The 19,507-nt window shown below is 44.4% G+C and overlaps 3 protein-coding genes across 3 annotated transcripts in view; 1 reads left to right on the top strand and 2 right to left on the bottom strand.

Moving 5' to 3' along the window:
• Positions 1 to 2,441, bottom strand: part of LOC140346568 (zinc finger SWIM domain-containing protein 6-like) — a 105,131-nt gene extending 102,690 nt beyond the window's left edge. Inside the window, exon 1 of the mRNA XM_072432697.1 lies at positions 1,912 to 2,441. Coding sequence (XP_072288798.1) covers positions 1,912 to 2,344 — 433 coding nt within the window. The 5' untranslated portion in view covers positions 2,345 to 2,441. The remainder of the gene's footprint in view (positions 1 to 1,911) is intronic.
• Positions 2,442 to 5,443: 3,002 nt separating this feature from the next.
• smim15 (small integral membrane protein 15) lies at positions 5,444 to 5,668 on the top strand. Its single transcript, XM_072432701.1, has one exon. The coding sequence runs from the start codon at positions 5,444 to 5,446 to the stop codon at positions 5,666 to 5,668; it is 225 nt and encodes a 74-aa protein (XP_072288802.1).
• A 2,240-nt stretch (positions 5,669 to 7,908) lies between these two features.
• The window catches only part of ndufaf2 (NADH:ubiquinone oxidoreductase complex assembly factor 2), a 39,283-nt gene continuing 27,684 nt past the window's right edge, over positions 7,909 to 19,507 (bottom strand). Inside the window, exons 2-4 of the mRNA XM_072432700.1 lie at positions 12,752 to 12,841; positions 9,935 to 9,975; positions 7,909 to 8,233 (exon numbers count right to left, since the gene is read on the bottom strand). Coding sequence (XP_072288801.1) covers positions 7,994 to 8,233; positions 9,935 to 9,975; positions 12,752 to 12,841 — 371 coding nt within the window. The 3' untranslated portion in view covers positions 7,909 to 7,993. The remainder of the gene's footprint in view (positions 8,234 to 9,934; positions 9,976 to 12,751; positions 12,842 to 19,507) is intronic.

The following is a 19,507-nucleotide window of genomic DNA, read 5'->3' as shown; positions in this document are numbered from 1 at the left end:
TTGACGTCCGTTTAGAGCTTGGTTGAGAGAATGTTGTTGGAGTTTTACACCGAGCATTCTGATGAACAATCCCTACCAATTAGCGATAATATTTTAACAGCATTTCTGACGTCTAAAAGCAATCAATCCTGACTTTTGCAGCGCTTTGCCCACAACGTAGTCCATTCCGTTGCTCCGTAATATCTGGGTGATGGCAAAAAGTGAGCGTAAATAATTGATCGATCCATTTCCAGCAATTTTAATCCAGACTTTCCACTGCTGGTATGAGGCATGGTCGTTATGGAGGGAGCGTTGTTGCATTGTTGACATCACGCCATGTGGAATATTAAAAAGATGTAAATGTTGTCCTTTCTAGTGCCGGCGTACGGTAAATCCAAGAAAACCGATGGTATTTTCATGACTTTTCCAGTGCCTAAGCATCATAGCAACTGGCTAACTCACGATGCAAAACTGAAAATACAATACAAATGTGAGATTGGGTTCTTGCCATGCAGTGTAGGGCGGCAAATGACGATTAATTGAGCCGCCGACTAGTTGAATAGGTCACTGTTGCGCTTTGAGACTTTTTAAATACATTTATACAGGTTGAAACATTATTTTGGACATTTTGACAACAATAACAATGCCATCTTTGTTATAAAAAAGGAGGCATTTTCACAGTTTGTAAAGCCCAGACAACGATTATATTCATTATCGTCGACTCGTTCCGATGAGTTGATGGATCGCCGCGTGTGACAAGTGCAACGACCCATTCGTAGACACGTTGGTCATTCTGGACGTTCCTTTTTGCCGGCCCGGTACGCTTCTTTACACTTTCTCATCTTTCTTGCACCTCTCTCTCTCCCACTCTATACCCCCTTCCAACAGCCCCTGCGAAAGAGTGCGCCCATAAATGATTGCGATGCTTGGGAATCTTGGTAAACAAGCCAGGCAAAGAAAGGAGAAGGGGGGTTTGACAAGAGGGAGAGCTGCCTGCCTCAGTGCCCGCTCCATGGCTACTATTGTACACTGCACATTCTCCAAGCCCACAAGAGCTCCAGCCATCTCCACACGGATTCTTTGGAGAAATAGTAAGCCAAGAAGTGAGGAGAGGGGGAGAGAGTGGGAGGGAACGGAGGGAGGGAGGAAGATCATGCATAAAATCTTGTTTGCAGAATGCATTAAGATTCAGATGAACTGGGGAGGGTAATGAGATTAGAATCCCGAAGCGTTTCCAAGGGTGGGGAGCCGGATTGACAGCTGAGACCATTGCACTGACGGATACAGTGAAATGCTGTGGCACAGGCAGTGAGCCGAGCGGCACACATGCAGGCAGGGGTTTGCAGAGCCCCCCCACAGCAGCACGACACGTAGACTGTGTTTACTTTGTTTGGATGTACACTGCCTGCCACTGGTCCCTCCATACAGCAGCAGGTTGGGGCCGGCAGCAGCGAAAAGCTCCTGGTCCTGCCTCGCAAAAAAGGTGTTTGGCAAACAAAATAACACGCACTGTGGCTTTAAATCGCCGTCCCTCCCTTCGCTTTCTAAATATCGCCTATTTAGCCAGCGGTTAAGAGATATAGGGGGCTTTTGTCTGTGTGTGCCCATTGGTGGGGGGCATGGGGAGCTATGGAAAGACACAAAAATAGGAACAAATTGGGATGGCTCTGGGCGACTGAGTGCGCGCGGATCCGTGAGCAAAACCAAGCAGAAGTGGACTACTATCACAGGCTTATCTGAGAATAGGCTGTTCTTTACACGGGCTGGACCGGAGTGGAAATACCCTGCATTGTTTATCATAGACAGCGCTCAGAAAGGCGAGCACAAGCCAGCGCAAAGTCTGGCGCGATTCCACGGGAAAAGGAGCAAGTGTGAGAGTGTGAGGTTTTGTTTGCAACAGCCGCGTTTGCGAAGCGTAGAGTCCAAACTCACCGACTTGCAGTACGTTGTCCACCCAGCCACCCTCCAGCAGCGTGACACCCCGCAGGAAGGGCAGCTGGCTCTCGTCATTATTGTCCCCGCTAGTTCCACTTTCCTCTCCTCCCGCGTTAAAGGACGAGTACATACAGATCTCCTTCTCACTTCTCGGGAATGACCAGTAAACGATCCTCCGCTGGACGGGTTCCGGGATCCTCTCGAAGCGCTCCTCCACCCTTTGAAACGGCCACTTCTCCGCCACTCTGCGCGCCGCGATGTCGAGTAGCGACTCTGGGTTGTGCGTTTTCCCGTTGCCCGAGCTTCCCGGAGCGGAGCCCGAGCCGCCACACAGGATACCTCCAGCCCGCTGGCCCTGCCTGCACGCCGGGTTGTAGCCGGGCCGGCAGCAGGGCCGCTTGGCTGGGGGCTGCTGGAGTCGCTCGGCCATGTTCGCACCGCTTCAACCTGAAGCGCAGTTCCTCTCCGATCATATAAACGGGATAAGGAAGAGAAAAGGGCAATCTCGCCCCGATTGTTTGCCCTACATGGGAAAGCTGTCCTTATTTGGAAAAGGGGGCGGCGCGTCCGAGTTCCGTAAGTCCTTTGTGTTGTCAAAGTAAGCAGGAGGGGCGGGGCTTGGAGCGCGGCCAGCGCACGAGCGGTGCTATAAAAGGAAGTGGAGGCGGAATTCCCGAACGTCGGCAAATCCTTTGTGATTCCGTGCGGGAGCGCGAGGGCGGGGCCCACGCGGCCCACGGCCTTTGAAGTTCTCTTCTTCTTTGAGTTTAAAGGCGGGGACTAATCCAGGGGCGGACTGCAGTTTCCCACAGGGGCAAAAGGGGGCAAGAGAACGCACTGTTTTCCTTTCACTGAGCCTTCTACCGCCGGCTCCAGCTCCTCCAATAACTTTGTGATGGTTGTTTTCCAAAGGACTGCAGGCTGTGAAAGAGGAGAGGGCGTGGGAGGAGGCGCTGGACATGCTTGTCCTGTGTACTACTCATTAAGCACTCATTTTGGTCGCTCTTCTGCATAGGCAGCTCTGGATGGGGAATTAATTACAGGCTTGTTAAAACACACAAAACACAAACCAAACCATATTTTTCTCCAGAAAATACTAGAAATGTACCCAATTGGTTACTCTTCAAAAATAGTAACCTACCATTTCCAATAAACTGAGGCGCTGACTCCACCGTGAACTTGACATTTGACCTGAAACCTGCCCAAGGGCAGTAGTCTAGGAGTGAAGGTGAAGGGTGTGGTGCTGCACCTCAGGGTGCTCTCAGAGTTCAAGAGCATCTCTGAGTTTGAGTTTGTTTTTTTAAAACTAAAGTAGAAACGTTTGTCCACCAAAGTGTTTATGTGTCCTGTGTTCACAGCTGCCCCTCTCCTCCTCGGGGCGTAAGTCTAAAGAATGGCCTTTGAACCGCACTGAATATGATCCAGGCCTATAGACTGAGCAGATGTGGCCTAACCTGATTTGGTTTCAATACTTCCCCACAGGAAGTTCACAAAGCCTGCAGGTCCACATTTGTTATGTGAGCCATCTATCGTTTTCAGATTTTTCATAAGCGACCACCTCGTGTGTACGTCCTCTTCTTACACAGACGTACACAGGCCTATTTGTCATCACACTGCGGACATACAAATAGGTTTGATCTATTCTAAACCATCACAGCCTTTAAGATGTCAAGCACGAGACATCCATCAGCAGAGCACGTGTTGTATGGTCCAGGTCTGTGGCCCTTAAGGCTGAGGCTGGCCATGTTTACACTCTTCCACTGCTCACATTCATTTAATCATTTGTCACGTTTAAGAACATAATCCCATATCCACAAAGCAGTAAATTCTGCTCTCATTAATGATTAGTATATGTTTATTGTAAGTGATATAAGGTTTATTATAAGTATAAAGTCATAGATTTATTCTCAAGCAAAACATTTGCAAAGACTGTTATTTTAGACATGTTGTTTTTTTTTAATTTGCAAGAAATATGCCTCTTGTCCAGCCCTAACTCATATTAGACCTGGCATCTGTGGGCTGCGCAGCTCACGTGTAAAATACTACATTTCCCATGTTCCCTAGCGGCAGCAACCTCGCACGTGACTTCCGTGACAAGCCACAGCGGATCGTACTTCCTTGAAAAGAAGCTGTTCTTTTACTGCCGTTTCAGAGAGTTTATCTGAACTTTTGGTAAGCCTACTTTCTTTTTAGTTCTTCTGTCACGTACCGCTTTGGTTTACGTGTAGATCTGAGTCCTGATTGTGTCCGTAGATGTGTTTAAAGCTCAGATGAGATGAGTTGAGGCTTGGGCCGTGGTGATGCTGCTGTGTTTGGGTGTGTGGTTGTTAAGCGGTTATAATGAGCGTTATTATCAGAAGTAGCGGCTTGTTGTGCTCTCATTCACTCTGTGATCAGATTGTGCTTTGTACAAGAGCTTGTGCTGCGGCAGCTAAAGCAGATCTGTGCTGTGTCTGTTAGCATCTGTTAGCAACAGGCTATGTTCCCAACCAGGCACAGATGACAGATCATAGTGACACGTAATGGATGGAATATTAAGTATTAAAGAGTATTAAGTCACGTTATTATGTCTTTAATGTTTATACCCTTTGTAGTAGCCCGATAAGCTTTCAAACAAATGTCCTATTGTCACTGCACACATTTTATTACTTGTATTCGCCAATAAAATTATTAATGCATCATCATCGATCAGAGAAAAAAAACTTGGCATAAACTAGTCAATTTATTGTTAGATATTTGCAATGAATTGATTTATTATGAAATAATTGTTTTCAAAATATGAATGTTGAATGGCAGGGTACATTTTAATGTTGTGTATAACATTGTTAACAGCTTTAAATTATTTGAATATTTGCACTTCTGATATATTTTTTTAAATCATTTTCCCCCAAATTATGTCTTTTAAATTTACTACAAAGTAAATTAAACTGCCCTGTTTAACCACAAACCTGTCGCCCAACATGTAAAAAAAATCGTTTGATGAAGAATTAAGGCCGATCCGTCAAAAAGTACAAATATCGGCCAACCTGTTTGTTTTTGCAGTTTTTCTTTATTCTCTGGAAATACTAGAATTTCTGCATTATTTAATGTCTGATTTCAATTAACTCATAAATCTGATTTAGAATGCATTTTTGCCCACATTGTTACTCAGTATTGAAGTAGTAGTTTCTCTAAATACTAGTAATCATTTTGGCCATTACATTTTACTTCTACGTGAGTAATATATTAAAATAACATAAGTAACGCTTACTTGAGCACACTCTATGGCTAATTGACCCACCTCTGAACAGTATAACAGAAGAAACAATCAAAAGCTGCAGAAAGAGAAGATAAAACAAGACAAACTTGTCGAGTAAAACATATTTGGAATCACCTTGGAGTAATCCCCAAAATGTTGTCACACTAATTTTCATTATCACATTTCAATCCACGTCGTACCTGAATGTAAGTCTAATAAACTCTTCTGTGAAGCAAATGTAAACTTAATGACATTGTAAATAATGTGTTTTGTTGCAGACTTCTGTGCGCGATGATCGATTTCCGGGGCTGGGCCGAGTACGTGGTGGAATGGGCCGCCAAAGACCCGTACGGCTTCCTCACGACTGTCATCCTCGCCCTCACGCCGCTCTTCATCGCCAGCGCCCTGTTGTCCTGGAAACTGGCCAAGATGATCGAGGCGCGCGATCGGGAACAGAAGAAGAAGCAGAAACGACAGGAGAACATCGCAAAAGCCAAGAGGGCCAAGAGGGACTGAGGAGGATTGTAAAGACGCACTGGAGCCGTGTCCTCCTCGTCCAGAGACACAGGGGGGCTGTGGCAGGCCTCCTGAAGTGCAGGGGGACTGGGCTGCCCACGGGACGCTCGCCCTGCCCACGGGACGCTCGCCCCGTTGGGAGGGTGAGCGCGGACATGTGAGAAGCTGCAGAGACCCACTGCTGCTGTCGTGACATCGCATTCCACTCTTGGCACCGCTGTTTGTCATTTGCTTATCGTTTTGTAAGTTAACTATAGAAACATGTCAGATGACTTTTACTCAACAATAAAACATATTTTCTAATAGATGGGCTTTGTTAATGTTTTAAATATCGTTTCACATTGATTAGTACTGATGTGGTACTTAAACAGTTATTACAATGAAAAAATTATAAAGTATGATCTAACTTTATTTAGTGATGATCTGACAAAAAACATAACGTTTCGAATATTTTGAGAGACAACATGACAAAAAAAGTCACGATTTTTATATTGTAATTCAATATTGTCCTGAACGTAAATGATAAAGACCTGTGATCAAGGATTTTAATAGTAAAGCGTGTATTTTGGAGCAAAGTGAAGACTTTGGAGGATGAATTTTGACTGAGGATTGACTGTAAACACAGGACCCTTAGTGTTATTGAAATTACAGCTGGTCATTTGCAATATGTAAATTGTGTTATACTGATATTGTGGTTCCGAAAATAACCTGTAATGGGGGAAAATGAAGAGGAAAAACGTGTATATTGCAAAAATGAATGGTTGCGATAATTCTGTCAAAGTTAAGATGTGTCATGGCCGTGTTCTGGAAGGAAAACTTCATGTACAATTCTACCACATGTAAAGTAAATGCAGCAGTTACTCCAGACAGTTTGTGTGCAGCCGACTCATCTAAAAGGCCACACCTCTGATTACCGACACGTCATGTTTGCCATTTGTTAACCAAAGACAATTCAAACTAGAACAAGACTGGGAAACGTTGGCCGTAGTGATCCAGTTCAGTCATTAATGGGCTCAGTCATGATGTTCTATTTGATGTTATCGTTTCAGTTGCAGGACAAGGGACTGTATAACTCGAGTACTGTTTTTGATAGCTTATGCTGAAGCGTATTCCTCCATGATCAGCTCCTCTTTAATCCGTAATCCTTTAGTTGTTTGGTTGATTAATTGGTCGACAGTGTCTTTATTGATCAAAACGTAAATGTATGTATCTAGATTACAAGGATTTATATGAGACGCCAGAAGCTGTAGAGTGAATCGTGAGTTTAAACTTGGTAAATCAACATAAGAAATACAATGTTTACTCATACTTTTCTGTGTAATTAGTTGTGTTTTTAGTTAACTAATTGGTCGATATTGATATTGGTCAAACAAAAATGTCTTTAGTTGACAATAGTCCACACATTTGTCACATCAATCAGCAACAATTGTGTCTCTGAATAATGCCACCACATTTAAATACATTTGTGCTGACAGAGAAGACCTTTAAGACCAGTCATTACAGATATTTAACCCCCAAAAACGGACAAAACATCTGCATTTTGACTAAAGACAAATATGATGGGCTCTGGTTGTGATGTGACGTGAGCCCAATGTCCTGTGTGTCCTGTGTGTCCTGTGTGTCTTGTATGTCTTGTATGTCCCTGTATGTCCCTGTGTGTCCTGTATGTCCTGTATGTCCCTGTGTGTCCTGTGTGTCCCTGTGTGTGCTGTGTGTCCCTGTGTGTCCCTGTATGTCCCTGTATGTCCTGTATGTCCCTGTATATCCTGTATGTCCCTGTATGTCCCTGTATGTCCCCGTATGTCCCCGTATGTCCCCGTGTGTCCTGCATGTCCCTGTGTGTCCTGTATGTCCTGTGTGTGCTGTGTGTCCCTGTGTGTCCCTGTATGTCCTGTATGTCCCTGTATGTCCCCGTGTGTCCCTGTATGTCCCTGTGTGTCCTGTGTGTCCCTGTATGTCCTGTGTGTCCTGTATGTCCTGCATGTCCCTGTATGTCCTGTATGTCCTGCATGTCCCTGTATGTCCTGCATGTCCCTGTATGTCCTGCATGTCCCTGTATGTCCTGTATGTCCCTGTATGTCCCCGTGTGTCCCTGTGTGTCCCTGTGTGTCCTGTGTGTCCCTGTATGTCCTGTGTGTCCTGTATGTCCTGCATGTCCCTGTATGTCCTGCATGTCCCTGTATGTCCTGTATGTCCTGCATGTCCCTGTATGTCCTGCATGTCCCTGTATGTCCTGTATGTCCTGCATGTCCCTGTATGTCCTGTATGTCCTGTATGTCCCTGTATGTCCCTGTATGTCCAGCAGCGGTCAGCCCGTGTTGGGGTTCATTTCTTGGGGTTGGGCATCCATGAGCCGGGCTGAAAGCTCTGTGCGGTGCTGGTGGGCTCTTCGCTGACCGTCTCCTTGCCGAAGCTGGCGGCTGAAGCGTGTCCTATAGCGACGGTCCTGGGCGTGGCCACCAGCCCCTCCTGGATCTCCTTCTCCAGCAGCGCCTGGTCCCGCTCGTCCACCTCCTGCGCCCTCAGCTTCACCTGCTCTCTGTTCGACAGGTTCGTCATCAGCTCCTGTGAGGCACACGCAAAGAACGAGAATGACGTTCGATTTCCCTGCAATGTTTAATGACAAGACTGTGCTGGCAGCTAAAAGGACAATGTATATTTTTGTTGAAAGATGGAGAATTAAGTTCATTTGGATATAGTTTAAGCAAATGTCATGTAATCAGATTCATTAGGATCAGAGTCATAGCTCATTTAAGAAAACAAAATATATCTTTTGACGTCTATAACATGAAAAAGTCATGTGATGAATGATGAAAACTGGACCGGCCCAGTCTAAGATTTTGCAAACATTTATTTCATACACAATTGTATAAAGATCTTATGTAAGGACCATTTGTGCTGCGGATGTATACCAAACAACGTGATGTAAAAGATATAAAAGATACAAAGACATTTTCAGAGTCGACCATGAAGTAAAATGTAAAGTTTTGTTTCTGTTTGTCTCATTGATATTGTCCATCATCGATGGCATGCTTACAGTATCTATAGAGGCCATTGTGTACGCCAATTGCATAAAACTATCAGAAAATTACCTCAGAGACAAGTATTTTGTCTGGAAACAATTTGCCTCGTTAAAGTGAACCCACTTTGTCTGAACCAAACATAAATGACATTTAGCAGCTGCTCTGCTCTGCAAATGACTGGACCGCTTTTAGGAACATCTAAGTGTCTCTGAATTTTAAAGCTAATGTTTCCTCGACTGGTGCTGGACCACAGAACCCGCTTTAAAATGTGGTGCTTGGAGGAGATGGGCAAAGCGTACGTGACAGAAGGTATTCTCAACGTGAACTCTCTCCAACTCACAAAGCCCAGTGTAACCAGAACACAGAGCAGCAGAGGGCCCGTTCCCCAGTGCAGTCAGTTTATGTGTCCACTGATGTTAGCCTCTCACGTGCTCCGAGGCCCAAACCAAAAGCAGGACTGGGCATAATGCTGCTGCGAGCTGGCACCGCTGAAGAGCTGGAAACGAGAGGGGAGAGCTTTGGCCAAAAGGGCCGCTTTGGGGACAGAGACAAACATACTGAGCTGCTTTTCCAGCCTGTTAATGACAGGATTTAATCCAATCAATTTTTGTCGGGTTGGAGCGGGATGAGAGGGAGCGTGACAAGGGCTAGGCTAATGTGCTGGGAGTGAAGCCGTGGCCACATCAACACTGTCCAGCTGTCGATGGCAGCTATTGGGCAGACGTGAGGCAGAAAATTGGAATAGAATGTCCTGGCATCGGAGGCCAGGGATGGCATTGGCCACTGGCACAGACAGAGGACAGACAGAGTGAAGAGCTCTGCCCGGCTCCGGCCTTCTAAGGGATTTCCTATAGACCCACATTTCCACCGCCAAATCATTTCCAGCATTCTCACATTTAAAGAGCAATAAACCCTGCAAGAGGTGCACCAAGGGAAAAACTGCACTGCGTTGCCATTCACATCACAGCGCCTGCCAGATACGACACTGCTCTAGACAGAGGCTGGTGCAGACGGAGCGGAGTAGGACGTGGTGTCAGAGAGGCCCGTCTCTGCTCAGTCTCACTTCAACCGCTGTTTATTTTAACTCCTGTCCCCTAAAGTTCCCGGATCCAGCTCCAAAACACAGATGAGACAAATCAAAGCCACTGTCTCTCCCCATCCCTGCCTCCCTCCTGCCTCGTTCCGGTCCCCAGCGTACCCGGCCCCACCGGCGCAGCGGGGGGGGGGGCTCGGGAAGACGTACCTCTGCGGAGGGGGGCTCCTTCCGTCTGCCTCGGATCCACGCTGCAGGAGGAGCAGAAGAAAGAGCAGTGAGCGCATCCACACAAACAAAAAGCTGCTGTCGTGTTTAAAGAGTACAGCTATAGCATCTCTGTGTGTCATTACAGCCTGCCATCACCACATATACATGGTTTGTTTTAGCTCACTTCGTTTGTAAGATGTTTTGTTATTTACACCTTCATTTAATGACAATGATGAACTCCAAAAACTACATTTCAGGCTTGTTGCTGTTCATTACTGCCATTTCTTTCCTGCCGTAATGTCGTCCTCAACACATTTAGCTACGAGCTCGATAGAAAGAAAACTGTCTGTAATAAAACATATTAAAGAAAGTTTAACACCTGAGAAGGTCAACGTTTTATATGAATCATAATAGTTTTCTAATTGCCATTCGACTCAAAGAAATCGGCTCATTTCAGACTAAACCAGCTTTAAAATCTGCATATTCTCAAACTAAGTAATGAGTTCAAACAGGTTCTGAACCAGGAAAAGCTCCAGGACTAAAGCATAAATACAATCCATGGACGAGCAGTACAAGTACCACATTTTGAAAGCCAGAAAGTGTCATAGCATCAGTTTTTTGTACTCTTTTGTACTTTACGACCTTTATTCCTTTTTAGTGATTCAAAAGTACACTTATGTAGTAAAAACAATTGCAGTTGAAACAGGGGGATTTCAATTATTTGAATTAAACCATATCAAATGAATTAGAAACATAAGAAAAATGATATGCTGTACATATTTATATATAACATGGGCCTAATATGAGTTGAATGAATTAAAAACTGCTCATCAAGAGTCAAAAACATAACAGCCTCCTCCTCCTCCTCCTCCTCCTCCTCCTCCTCCTCCTCCTCCTCCTCCTCCTCCTCCTCCTCCTCCTCCTCCTCCTCCTCCTCCTCCTCCTCCTCCTCCTCCTCCTCCTCCTCCTCCTCCTCCTCCTCCTCCTCCTCCTCCTCCGTAAAGGCCTCGGTCTGCTCCACCTGTCATCTTCCCCTCCTCTCCGGGTCTTGGCTGAGTGGCCTGTTCCACGGAGCGGGTTAAACGCCAGGAACACTGCGAGAGAGCCAGAGATTTCCTGCTAACTCTTCCTGCAGCGAGCGCGGGGGATACGGGGGCCTTCTTTTATCCTGCTCTGATTTGCATCCTGATGAAAATGCATGAGGGGACGGGCCAAAGCGCTACGAGGGCTTTAAGGTGGATGAAGCCGGCCTGAGACACGGGGAACACTTTGTATCCGCTTGTAAGGAATCCACGCGTTTTCGTGGCGAGCTTGTGTAACAGCAGAAGGCGTGTTCGATAAAACTAGGATGCGCTCGTCCCTGCCCCCCACGGTAGAATATGAAAAATAGCACGGATTAGTCTCGTCCCTGATAAATGCAGCATGATGCCGTTTTATTTGAGCGGCACTCTACCGTCTTTCATGTGGAGACGCAACGCGGTTCTTACCCTTTTAACATCAAACTGATCTTTAACTGACTTAAAATATTGTGATTTGACCTTTGCAGCTCGGTTCGACGCTGTGCCCTCGAGCACGACACTTGCCTGTACAGATCTGTGTCATGGTGCAGTTAGCGGGCGGGCGAGACGGCTGGCCATGCTTCTGTCAGTCTGTCAGAGGGCAGTTGTGGCTGCAAAAGCGGCTCGAGTGAGAGTGCAGTGGGAAGTGCAACTGCTTTAGTGCGACGTACAGCGGCTTCAAAAGTGATGTGAAGCGAGCGCACTTCTTTTATCGTGTCATTGATGCCAGACAGATAGAATCGTCAGTGGCCTTGAGAACCTTTGGAGAGTCACTTGACACTCTGTGAATACGACCGCAAAGTAAAAATGTAACCGCATTGACCCAGCCATGACATTACGAAAGAGTAATTTTTCCATTTTGAATTTAGTGAAAAAACTGGAGAAAAAGAAGTCAATAAAGGCTGTCTTTTCTACATGACTGAACACGTACCGGTATTTTCAGAACTAAAAGAAGCACTTAAAAGCCTTTCATTTACTAAAAAAACAACAGTGGGCCTTATAATCCAGTGCGTACTGACCTCGAGGCAATTTTGTGTGGTACACGTTTTGTTTTGCTTAATGCGCCTTATAGTCCGGTGCGCTTTATGTATGAAAAATTATCGAAAATAGACCATTCATTGACAGTGCGCCTTATAGTGCAGAAAATACGGTACTCCCATTATCATACATAGGCTGGTCAAAAAGTGATACCCCTAAAACTAGCATTGATTCAAGGTCATAAATGAACCTTTTAGAGGACGGTTTTAGAATGGTTTTGAATTGATCTAGTATATCAGAACTAGTATTGGACCAAATCATATTACTGAAGAAACTAACATTTCGTATGTGTTTTGTGTGGATGGCATGAAAATAGAAAGCAAAAACCATACTTTGGACTATTCACCATAAATATATATAGGTTTTATGCCTTACTGTGGAATATTACAGCCAAGGCAACAACATTTCCATGGAAACAAGAAGGGGGAGGCGTCCTTACTGTGAGCGTGCAGTTTTTCAGTACAATAAAAACAACCAAAACACAACAACATGCTTTTAATTTAGTATATTTTTTGTACTTTTTTAAGTTGAATCATTCTTAAAAAACAATTTGTTCACTACACGCAAGTTTTTCAGAGTTTCTATAAAGTGTCGTTATTGTTAGCATTCAAATCTGTCCACTTTTGAGCCTTTTCATTAGTACGTAGATAGTTTGAAATGTAAATATTGCGTTTTCAACCCTTTTCATATTGTTATAAAGTGAACGCTGGGCCACACTTACCATCCCACTCTATAGGAATGTTGCCTTCCATGTACTCATATTCTGAAGGATTTGCTGCCTCCACCAATCGCTTGGCACGCACCAATCTTCCTGGAAAAGGAGAAAAACAACAAAAAATCAACAGCTGGGAACAAAAACAACAAAAAACTGTGAGTAAGAAGTGCTTGACAACAGCCCGGAACGCCGAGGAGCGCACATACAAACAAACAAGACCAACCCAGACACCACGCCGTCCCCGTGCAGCCGTCGCCATGACAGAGCCATGACAGAGCCGTGACAGGACGCCCGTGATTACCTCGTGGCCCCGGGGCCCTTCTCCTCGCATCTCCGCCGAGTGGCTCCGAATCTGGGCTAAGCCTTTATGCAAATCGGCCTACCCATCTAATCCGACCAACCGCGGACCCCCCCTTCTTTCCTTCCTTCTTTCCTTCCATCCTTCCTCACCCGACCGTTTCGACCAATCGGGGCACGTCGGCTAACAATGCCCTCCGAAATCGACATGGAGCCGAGCGGGAGACAAAAGAGGTCAGATATCACGGAGAACAGGAGAGGCACGAGTCGCCCAGAATATTAAACACTCCTCTCCCTATCTGTATACAGCACGGCGCTCGCTCGCAGCCAAGGCCGACGCCAATTATTTGGGGCCAATCTGCTGATTAAACAAGTTTGGCTGGCGCACAATGACACGAAGACGGAGGTTTGAGGAGGAGGCGTGGAGGCACAATAATAGAAAAGAATGTGACAGACTCCCTTGAAAAATGTAGCCGTAATAAACGTGACAGTGAGGGAGCGAGCCAGCCAGTTTCACGCCGCACTGTGATTTATCGTTTTTTGGAAAAGTCCGTTTAATTTTTCAGGCGGTTTTAAGAGGACAGATTCTGTTGACGTTTTCTCCTGCAACTCTTTCAACTCTTCGCACCTACAGGCTTGTATTTCCATTTCCCCGTTGCGCCCAAGGATCCATTTAATCACATCACATTTCGAAGCGGTTCTTCCAAGACAGCGCCTTCCTGTCCAGACTAAAACGTACTCTATATTTCTAGTCGAGCGAACTGTCCCGTTTGACCTGGGACCAGACGCACAGCGCATCGTAGGGCTGGGTATTGCCTAGTACCTCACGATGCAATACGTATCCCGGTACAGGGTCCACGATAGGTTATGAATCCCGATACAGCGAACTTGATACGATATGCGTCCTGATTCACCATATAACTTAAAACCGATGTTAAAAGTTGACTAAAATGATGTGATGATTAAGTGGAATAACAAAACGCATAGGAATCTCATGTTCACACTGTCCTCAATATCAGAAGACAACTGTCCCATGAGGTTCAGAAGTGTTTCTTATGACTTTATGTTGTTTTTAGCATCTCTATCGATACACGTATTGCTAAGAAGTCCATCGCGATATATCACGATATCGACATATTGAGCACAGCCCTAGAGCGCATAGTCAGATTTTTGCAAGACCCAATCACAGCCTCTTATTTGAATCTCCTATCCGGTATCATTTTATTATTCCGAACAAAATCTTTTCTACGAAAAAAGACTTTTCTACGTCTTCCGTGATAAGCTGAACTTGCAGAAACAAGACCTGTCTCCATAGAGTACAGTAGGTTATCCCCCCAAAATTAAGAAGCGGTTGTTGTGACCATAGCATGAAACTACCGTATTTTCCGCACTATTAGGCACACTTAAAAACCTTTAATGTTCTCAGATAACGACTTATAATCCAGTGTCTTATATATGGATTAATTCTGGTTGTGCTTACTGACCTCAAAGTGATTTTGTGTGGTACATGTTTTGTTTCTCTTAATGCGCCTTATAGTGAAATACGGTAGCTGAAGATATGGCGAGGGCACTGCTTCTGGTTGGTTCCTCTAAAGACATGAAAGTCGGGTCAAACGCAGCGACGAAAAATCTCTTCAACCTTTTCACCATTCATTGTTTTATTCGTTTGTTCATGTGTGTTGGTTTTATCGTTTTTAATCGTTTTTTGTTTTTCCTCGGTGAAGATATCTGCCAGGCTCATTCTGTGGTCACCGAGTACGACAGTTCCAGACTATATAAAGTGGGCATCTGACATAAGTCACTGTGATTCGTTTCGTTTTTGGTGACCCTTGAAGAAAAAAGTAAAGCTTAGAATTTAAAAAAGGCCTTTACCATTGCAGGGCCAACGACTTCATGCCCATGTGACAAATGAGGTTTAGTGGCTCAATGAAGTGAAGTGAAACTAGACGAAACAATCTTTTACAAACTTCAGGCCCTTAAGTATGGGCGGACGATATTAACCCAAAAAAAAATCCCTCCATATTTTTTACCATCCCAGTGACAATATGAAGATATAACATAATGGCGAGGCAATCCATCAGAAATATGCTAAAATGTCTTGGTTGGTGTTCAAGTATCGCACAAAGAGCAAATTGACTACAATCAACCATGAAAGTGCAGAAATATCACTGCGTATCCTTGTTTTGATGATCACACAGGAAGTTTATTTTCATTATAAAACTTTTTTTGCTCCATTTTAATCATCTAAACATCTAAATATTGTTAAAATTGTTCAGATCCCCATTATCCATTTTTCAGTGTACCTCCTCCTATCTAGTCTTGGAGTCCTAAGTACTAAGAAGCACCTGTCCTTGTTGTGTCAGTGAGGCTTCAGCTCTGAGTCTGCAGCTGCTCGCTATAGAACCCTTTGCCTTTCTTAGCTCCTTATTGCAGGTACAGCTGGATGTCCACCTCTTGCTCTTGTCCTTCTGAGAAATGAGGCAAGGAGGCTGGAGGTAGGAGAGAGAAAGAGAGTGATGATGCATGGCAAACGCGGCAAGGAGGAGAGAAATGGGAGGGCAAGGAAAACAACACGCTCCAAAACACAGACAATCTGTCAGGATTCCATCAGCGCACTCTCCGCAGCTCACTGGACACGGACAAATGGAGCCAACCACCGGCGTGTGCTGCGCAGACTGATGGCCTTAATGTTTACCTCAGCTAGAACAGATCGCTATGGCACTGGGAAAACTGAGTGATGGAGGGCTGAAGCGGGACAAGATGCTTAGGTAGTGTCTGCGAGTTCTGCTGGAGTATAGGTCGCCTCGAATGCACTTCCACTTTGAATTCACATTATTGGTTCTAGTGTTGAACTGATGCTAAAATGTTGTTTTCCATACGAAGGAAAAAGTTCCATTCCCGATACTGATTCTATGTGACGAAAACATGTCACAAATTTGTATTCGAAATTAAATTAGAAACAGAGAATAGTTAGTATTATTAGTGTGAAATACAGATAACAGACAAGACCGTTCTTAAACTGTTCAGGAAATGTAAAAAACGTTGTTCTGGTTCTTTTTACATCCCAAATTGGTAGAGTTCAGATGATGTTCTATAGTGCTGTAGGCCATTGTTAAATTGAGATGAGAGCAGGAAAGGAGGACACATTCTGTCTTCTTACAACATTTATTGTAATTTTCAAAAGGAAAATCCACAAATGTTGAATTGGATCATTTATTATACAAGGGGCAGATGATCCAGCCTTATTCAGTCAGACAAACCACCTCCACGCACTGCGGACTGATGGCCTTAATGTCTACCTCAGACAGAACAGATCAAGAAGGAAGGCTGAGCGATAGAGGCTGGAGCTGGAGCAGAACATCATTTAGTGTCTTCAGGTTCTGCAGGTAAAAAAATGGTCTTTGGACATTGTAGGCCTGAAGTTCAAGTATTCACCGTTTGAGGTCTCAGGACATTTTTATCTTATAATCCCATCGTGTCAACTCAGAGACAGGAAAAAAGGCTTTTCTCCAGTGGAACAAAGACACAGAGACTTTTTAAATTAAATCATTTTATGCCTTTTAGTGATTTTAAAGAACTGGTCAAGGACGACCCACAGAGCCGATGCACTTGTTTTATATAATTGTTTCTCATATTGTATGTGTAAATGTGTTTTTTATGTATTGGTTAATTTTATTGAATGTTTTATTTGTGTTTTAGTTGTCTGTGTTTGTTGTGTATTTTGTGCTGTGTTGAGAACCCATGAAAAAGAGAACTTTTCTCATTGGGTTTTCCCTGTATAAATAAATAAAATGAATGAATGAATAAAGTTCCTGTTATTGGTTGAGTTCAGATGATTCATTAGTGTCAATTGTTGAGCTTAATGTTGTCTTCTTATACTGTATAATATATATATTCAAATTGAAAGTCTACAAATTTTGAATTGTTGCAAGAACCACCACAAAACCCCCAAAACAGATGAACTGCCATTTACATCCTGTAGTTCTATTCTTCACACAGTCAATAACAAAATCACATCTACCACCTAATGTTATCTTTTGTAGTTTTTTCTGAGCGTCACCTCTATAACACGTCTTCTAAGAAATCCTCAAACAGACAAAACGCAAAGACACAAACAGCTAGCGGCGCACATACCCCCGGCTTCTACGGCTAATGCTAGCACAGTATGCATTTAACAAGTATGCTAATTGTGCGTTTGCAGTGGGTGGCAGCAGAATGGCACCCCGGCACCGCTTAATGCCGAGCTAATATCCGTGAAGCGAGGCACCCACTTTTGCCTGCGTCTTCTGTGGGCCGCGTTCGCCAACATCCCCCTGTACATAGCGTCCTCTGCAGCATGACTAAAGCCCTTCCATCGCGCTGCCGGATCTGAATTACAAATACAGCGTGTACATATATGTATGAAAGGCTGGTTGATCCTCCTCCTGCACACGGGGAGGTGGTACAGCCAGCGCTCCCTCAAGGATGAAGCTCTCCTGGTAATTGCTGATCTAGGACAAAGAAAAGACCTGGGAAACAGCGCGAATGTGAAACTTAACTTGCTTTTTTGCGCTTTGAACCATGTGGCAATGCCGTTTCCTCATCAAATACGTGCCTAAAGTTGTGTTCGTTGTTGCGTATGACACGTGTTTGTGTTATATTGTGGGGGGTAGCATTGGTTCGGTTGACAGACAAGGTTGGTGGAAGGATTGCGAACGGTCATTGCGTTCACCTCGCTTCTATGAATTTGGTATTGACTGATGACGGTCGTGCCCTTGGGCAACTGTGGTTACATGAATATTTTACCACGAATAACTGTGAAAAAGCTGCAATCTGCACCGTTATTCGTAGGAAAAGCTGTGATCGCAGCTTGTTGGCACAGATTGTCAGCCATTTCTCTTTCAACCTGCCCAAGACGGACGCCGAGTGTAAAATGAAGAACCCGTAACCGAGAGTTAGTGACTTTAAAACTGGGTCGGACCTTTTGGCCACAAGATGACAAGACGTATGATGGTTGGGACGACAACTCAAGGCTGGAGTTGACAACTGTCCGTGTTTTGGAAACGAATAAATGCGCTTTATTCTGAAATCTTCTGCGATTCAACGGCCAGAAAGGAGTGGAGATTACAGACACGAGTACATTTTGCAACAATTCACTGCCTCACACTGACGCCACAACACCCCACAGATGCAGTGTTCAGGAAAGAGTCGCGAGGAAGTACTACCAAAGTGTCTCGTAAACACAAATGCATGAGTTGGCGTGTGCAGCTTCCTTTCCAGGCTAAAAGAAGGAGCTCACGTACACAGTTTTATACCGTTTACAGTGCAATCACTAGGAGACGGGTGGAAACGTCCAGTGTAGTAAATGTGCATGTTTGAACCTTACAATTTGAGGTTTTGGAGCGGAGGCCGAACAAATAACGGGATTTTTGGCACTGACCCCACAAGGCATGAAAAGTGCTACGACAAATAATCGAATCAGACTTAAAATCTGTCTTAAAATCTGTCTTAAAATCCTCGAATGTGCCGAGCGTAAAGAGGCTGCTTACGCTGATATTTAAAATGGGATCAAATGAAAAATGAACCATTAATTATATCACTTCTGGGGTTTGGTCTTATCCAAGGAAGCAATTAGTGCATATAAGTTTAATCTTAGCGTAATGTAGCATAACACAACTGGCTGGCTTGGCACAATTTTTGCGGAGTGATTTCTCAGCTCCCGGGACCGGCTCACGGAGAACTAACGGTTGGTTGCTGTCATTAACCAATTCATTTGTAGATCGTTTTTACCTCTAAAAATCATCCAGCTGACTAAATTATTAAACTTTAATGGGGGGAAAACAACAACAACAGAAACAAACCGAGTCAAAATATGCAAATCTCCAAAAAAAGACAAGGAAAGGAAAAAAGTGGCTGGTCAAGAGTAAAAATAATGTTCTACAAATTGCTTCTTTGAAACGTTGATCAGATTTAAAGCTGATTTAAGGTGAAAAGATAAAGGGCGTGTGACGTGGAGCTTCTCTGTGCAGACGTGGCATGTTCTCCTCATGTCTGTGTGGTTCTCCTCCTCATACTCTTGTTTCTTCCAAATGAAAAAAAGGCTAAATCTCCATCTTGGCAGCCTTGACAAAAGCGTTACTGTTGCCGCAGAAGGATGAGGTCAAATAAAGCGGTGAATTTTACATTTTCAAAACATTTAAATAAACAGGAACAACGCACATCCGTCCAGCGACCAGACGCCGTGCACCCTGTGAACACCAAACAGCGACAAACGTGACGGTGACCGCGACATGTTGTTGTTTTTTAATTAACTGGGTGCTAACTGACTAACTTTTTGATGGGTTTTTTGTTGTTTTTAATCGAGAGGTCTACAGCAAATCCTGTCGCTACAAGCATGCTTTCTGGAGCTGTACATTGGACAGTTTTTTTGCGGTAAATGGCACTGATTCAAAGTTTGTCGGCCATCTTCAACTGTTTGAAGCAAAA

Source organism: Eucyclogobius newberryi, unplaced genomic scaffold (assembly GCF_026437365.1).
Source record: "Eucyclogobius newberryi isolate DKJ021-1_F unplaced genomic scaffold, fEucNew1.0.hap1 SCAF_6, whole genome shotgun sequence".
Lineage (NCBI taxonomy): Eukaryota > Metazoa > Chordata > Actinopteri > Gobiiformes > Gobiidae > Eucyclogobius > Eucyclogobius newberryi.
The sequence above is the reverse complement of the archived record's forward strand: the minus strand, read 5'-3'. Positions and strand labels throughout refer to the sequence as shown.

Coding starts and splice junctions, on each gene's coding strand:
- smim15 (XM_072432701.1), top strand. CDS start 5,444: ATGATCGATTTCCGGGGCTGGGCCGAGTACGTGGTGGAATGGGCCGCC.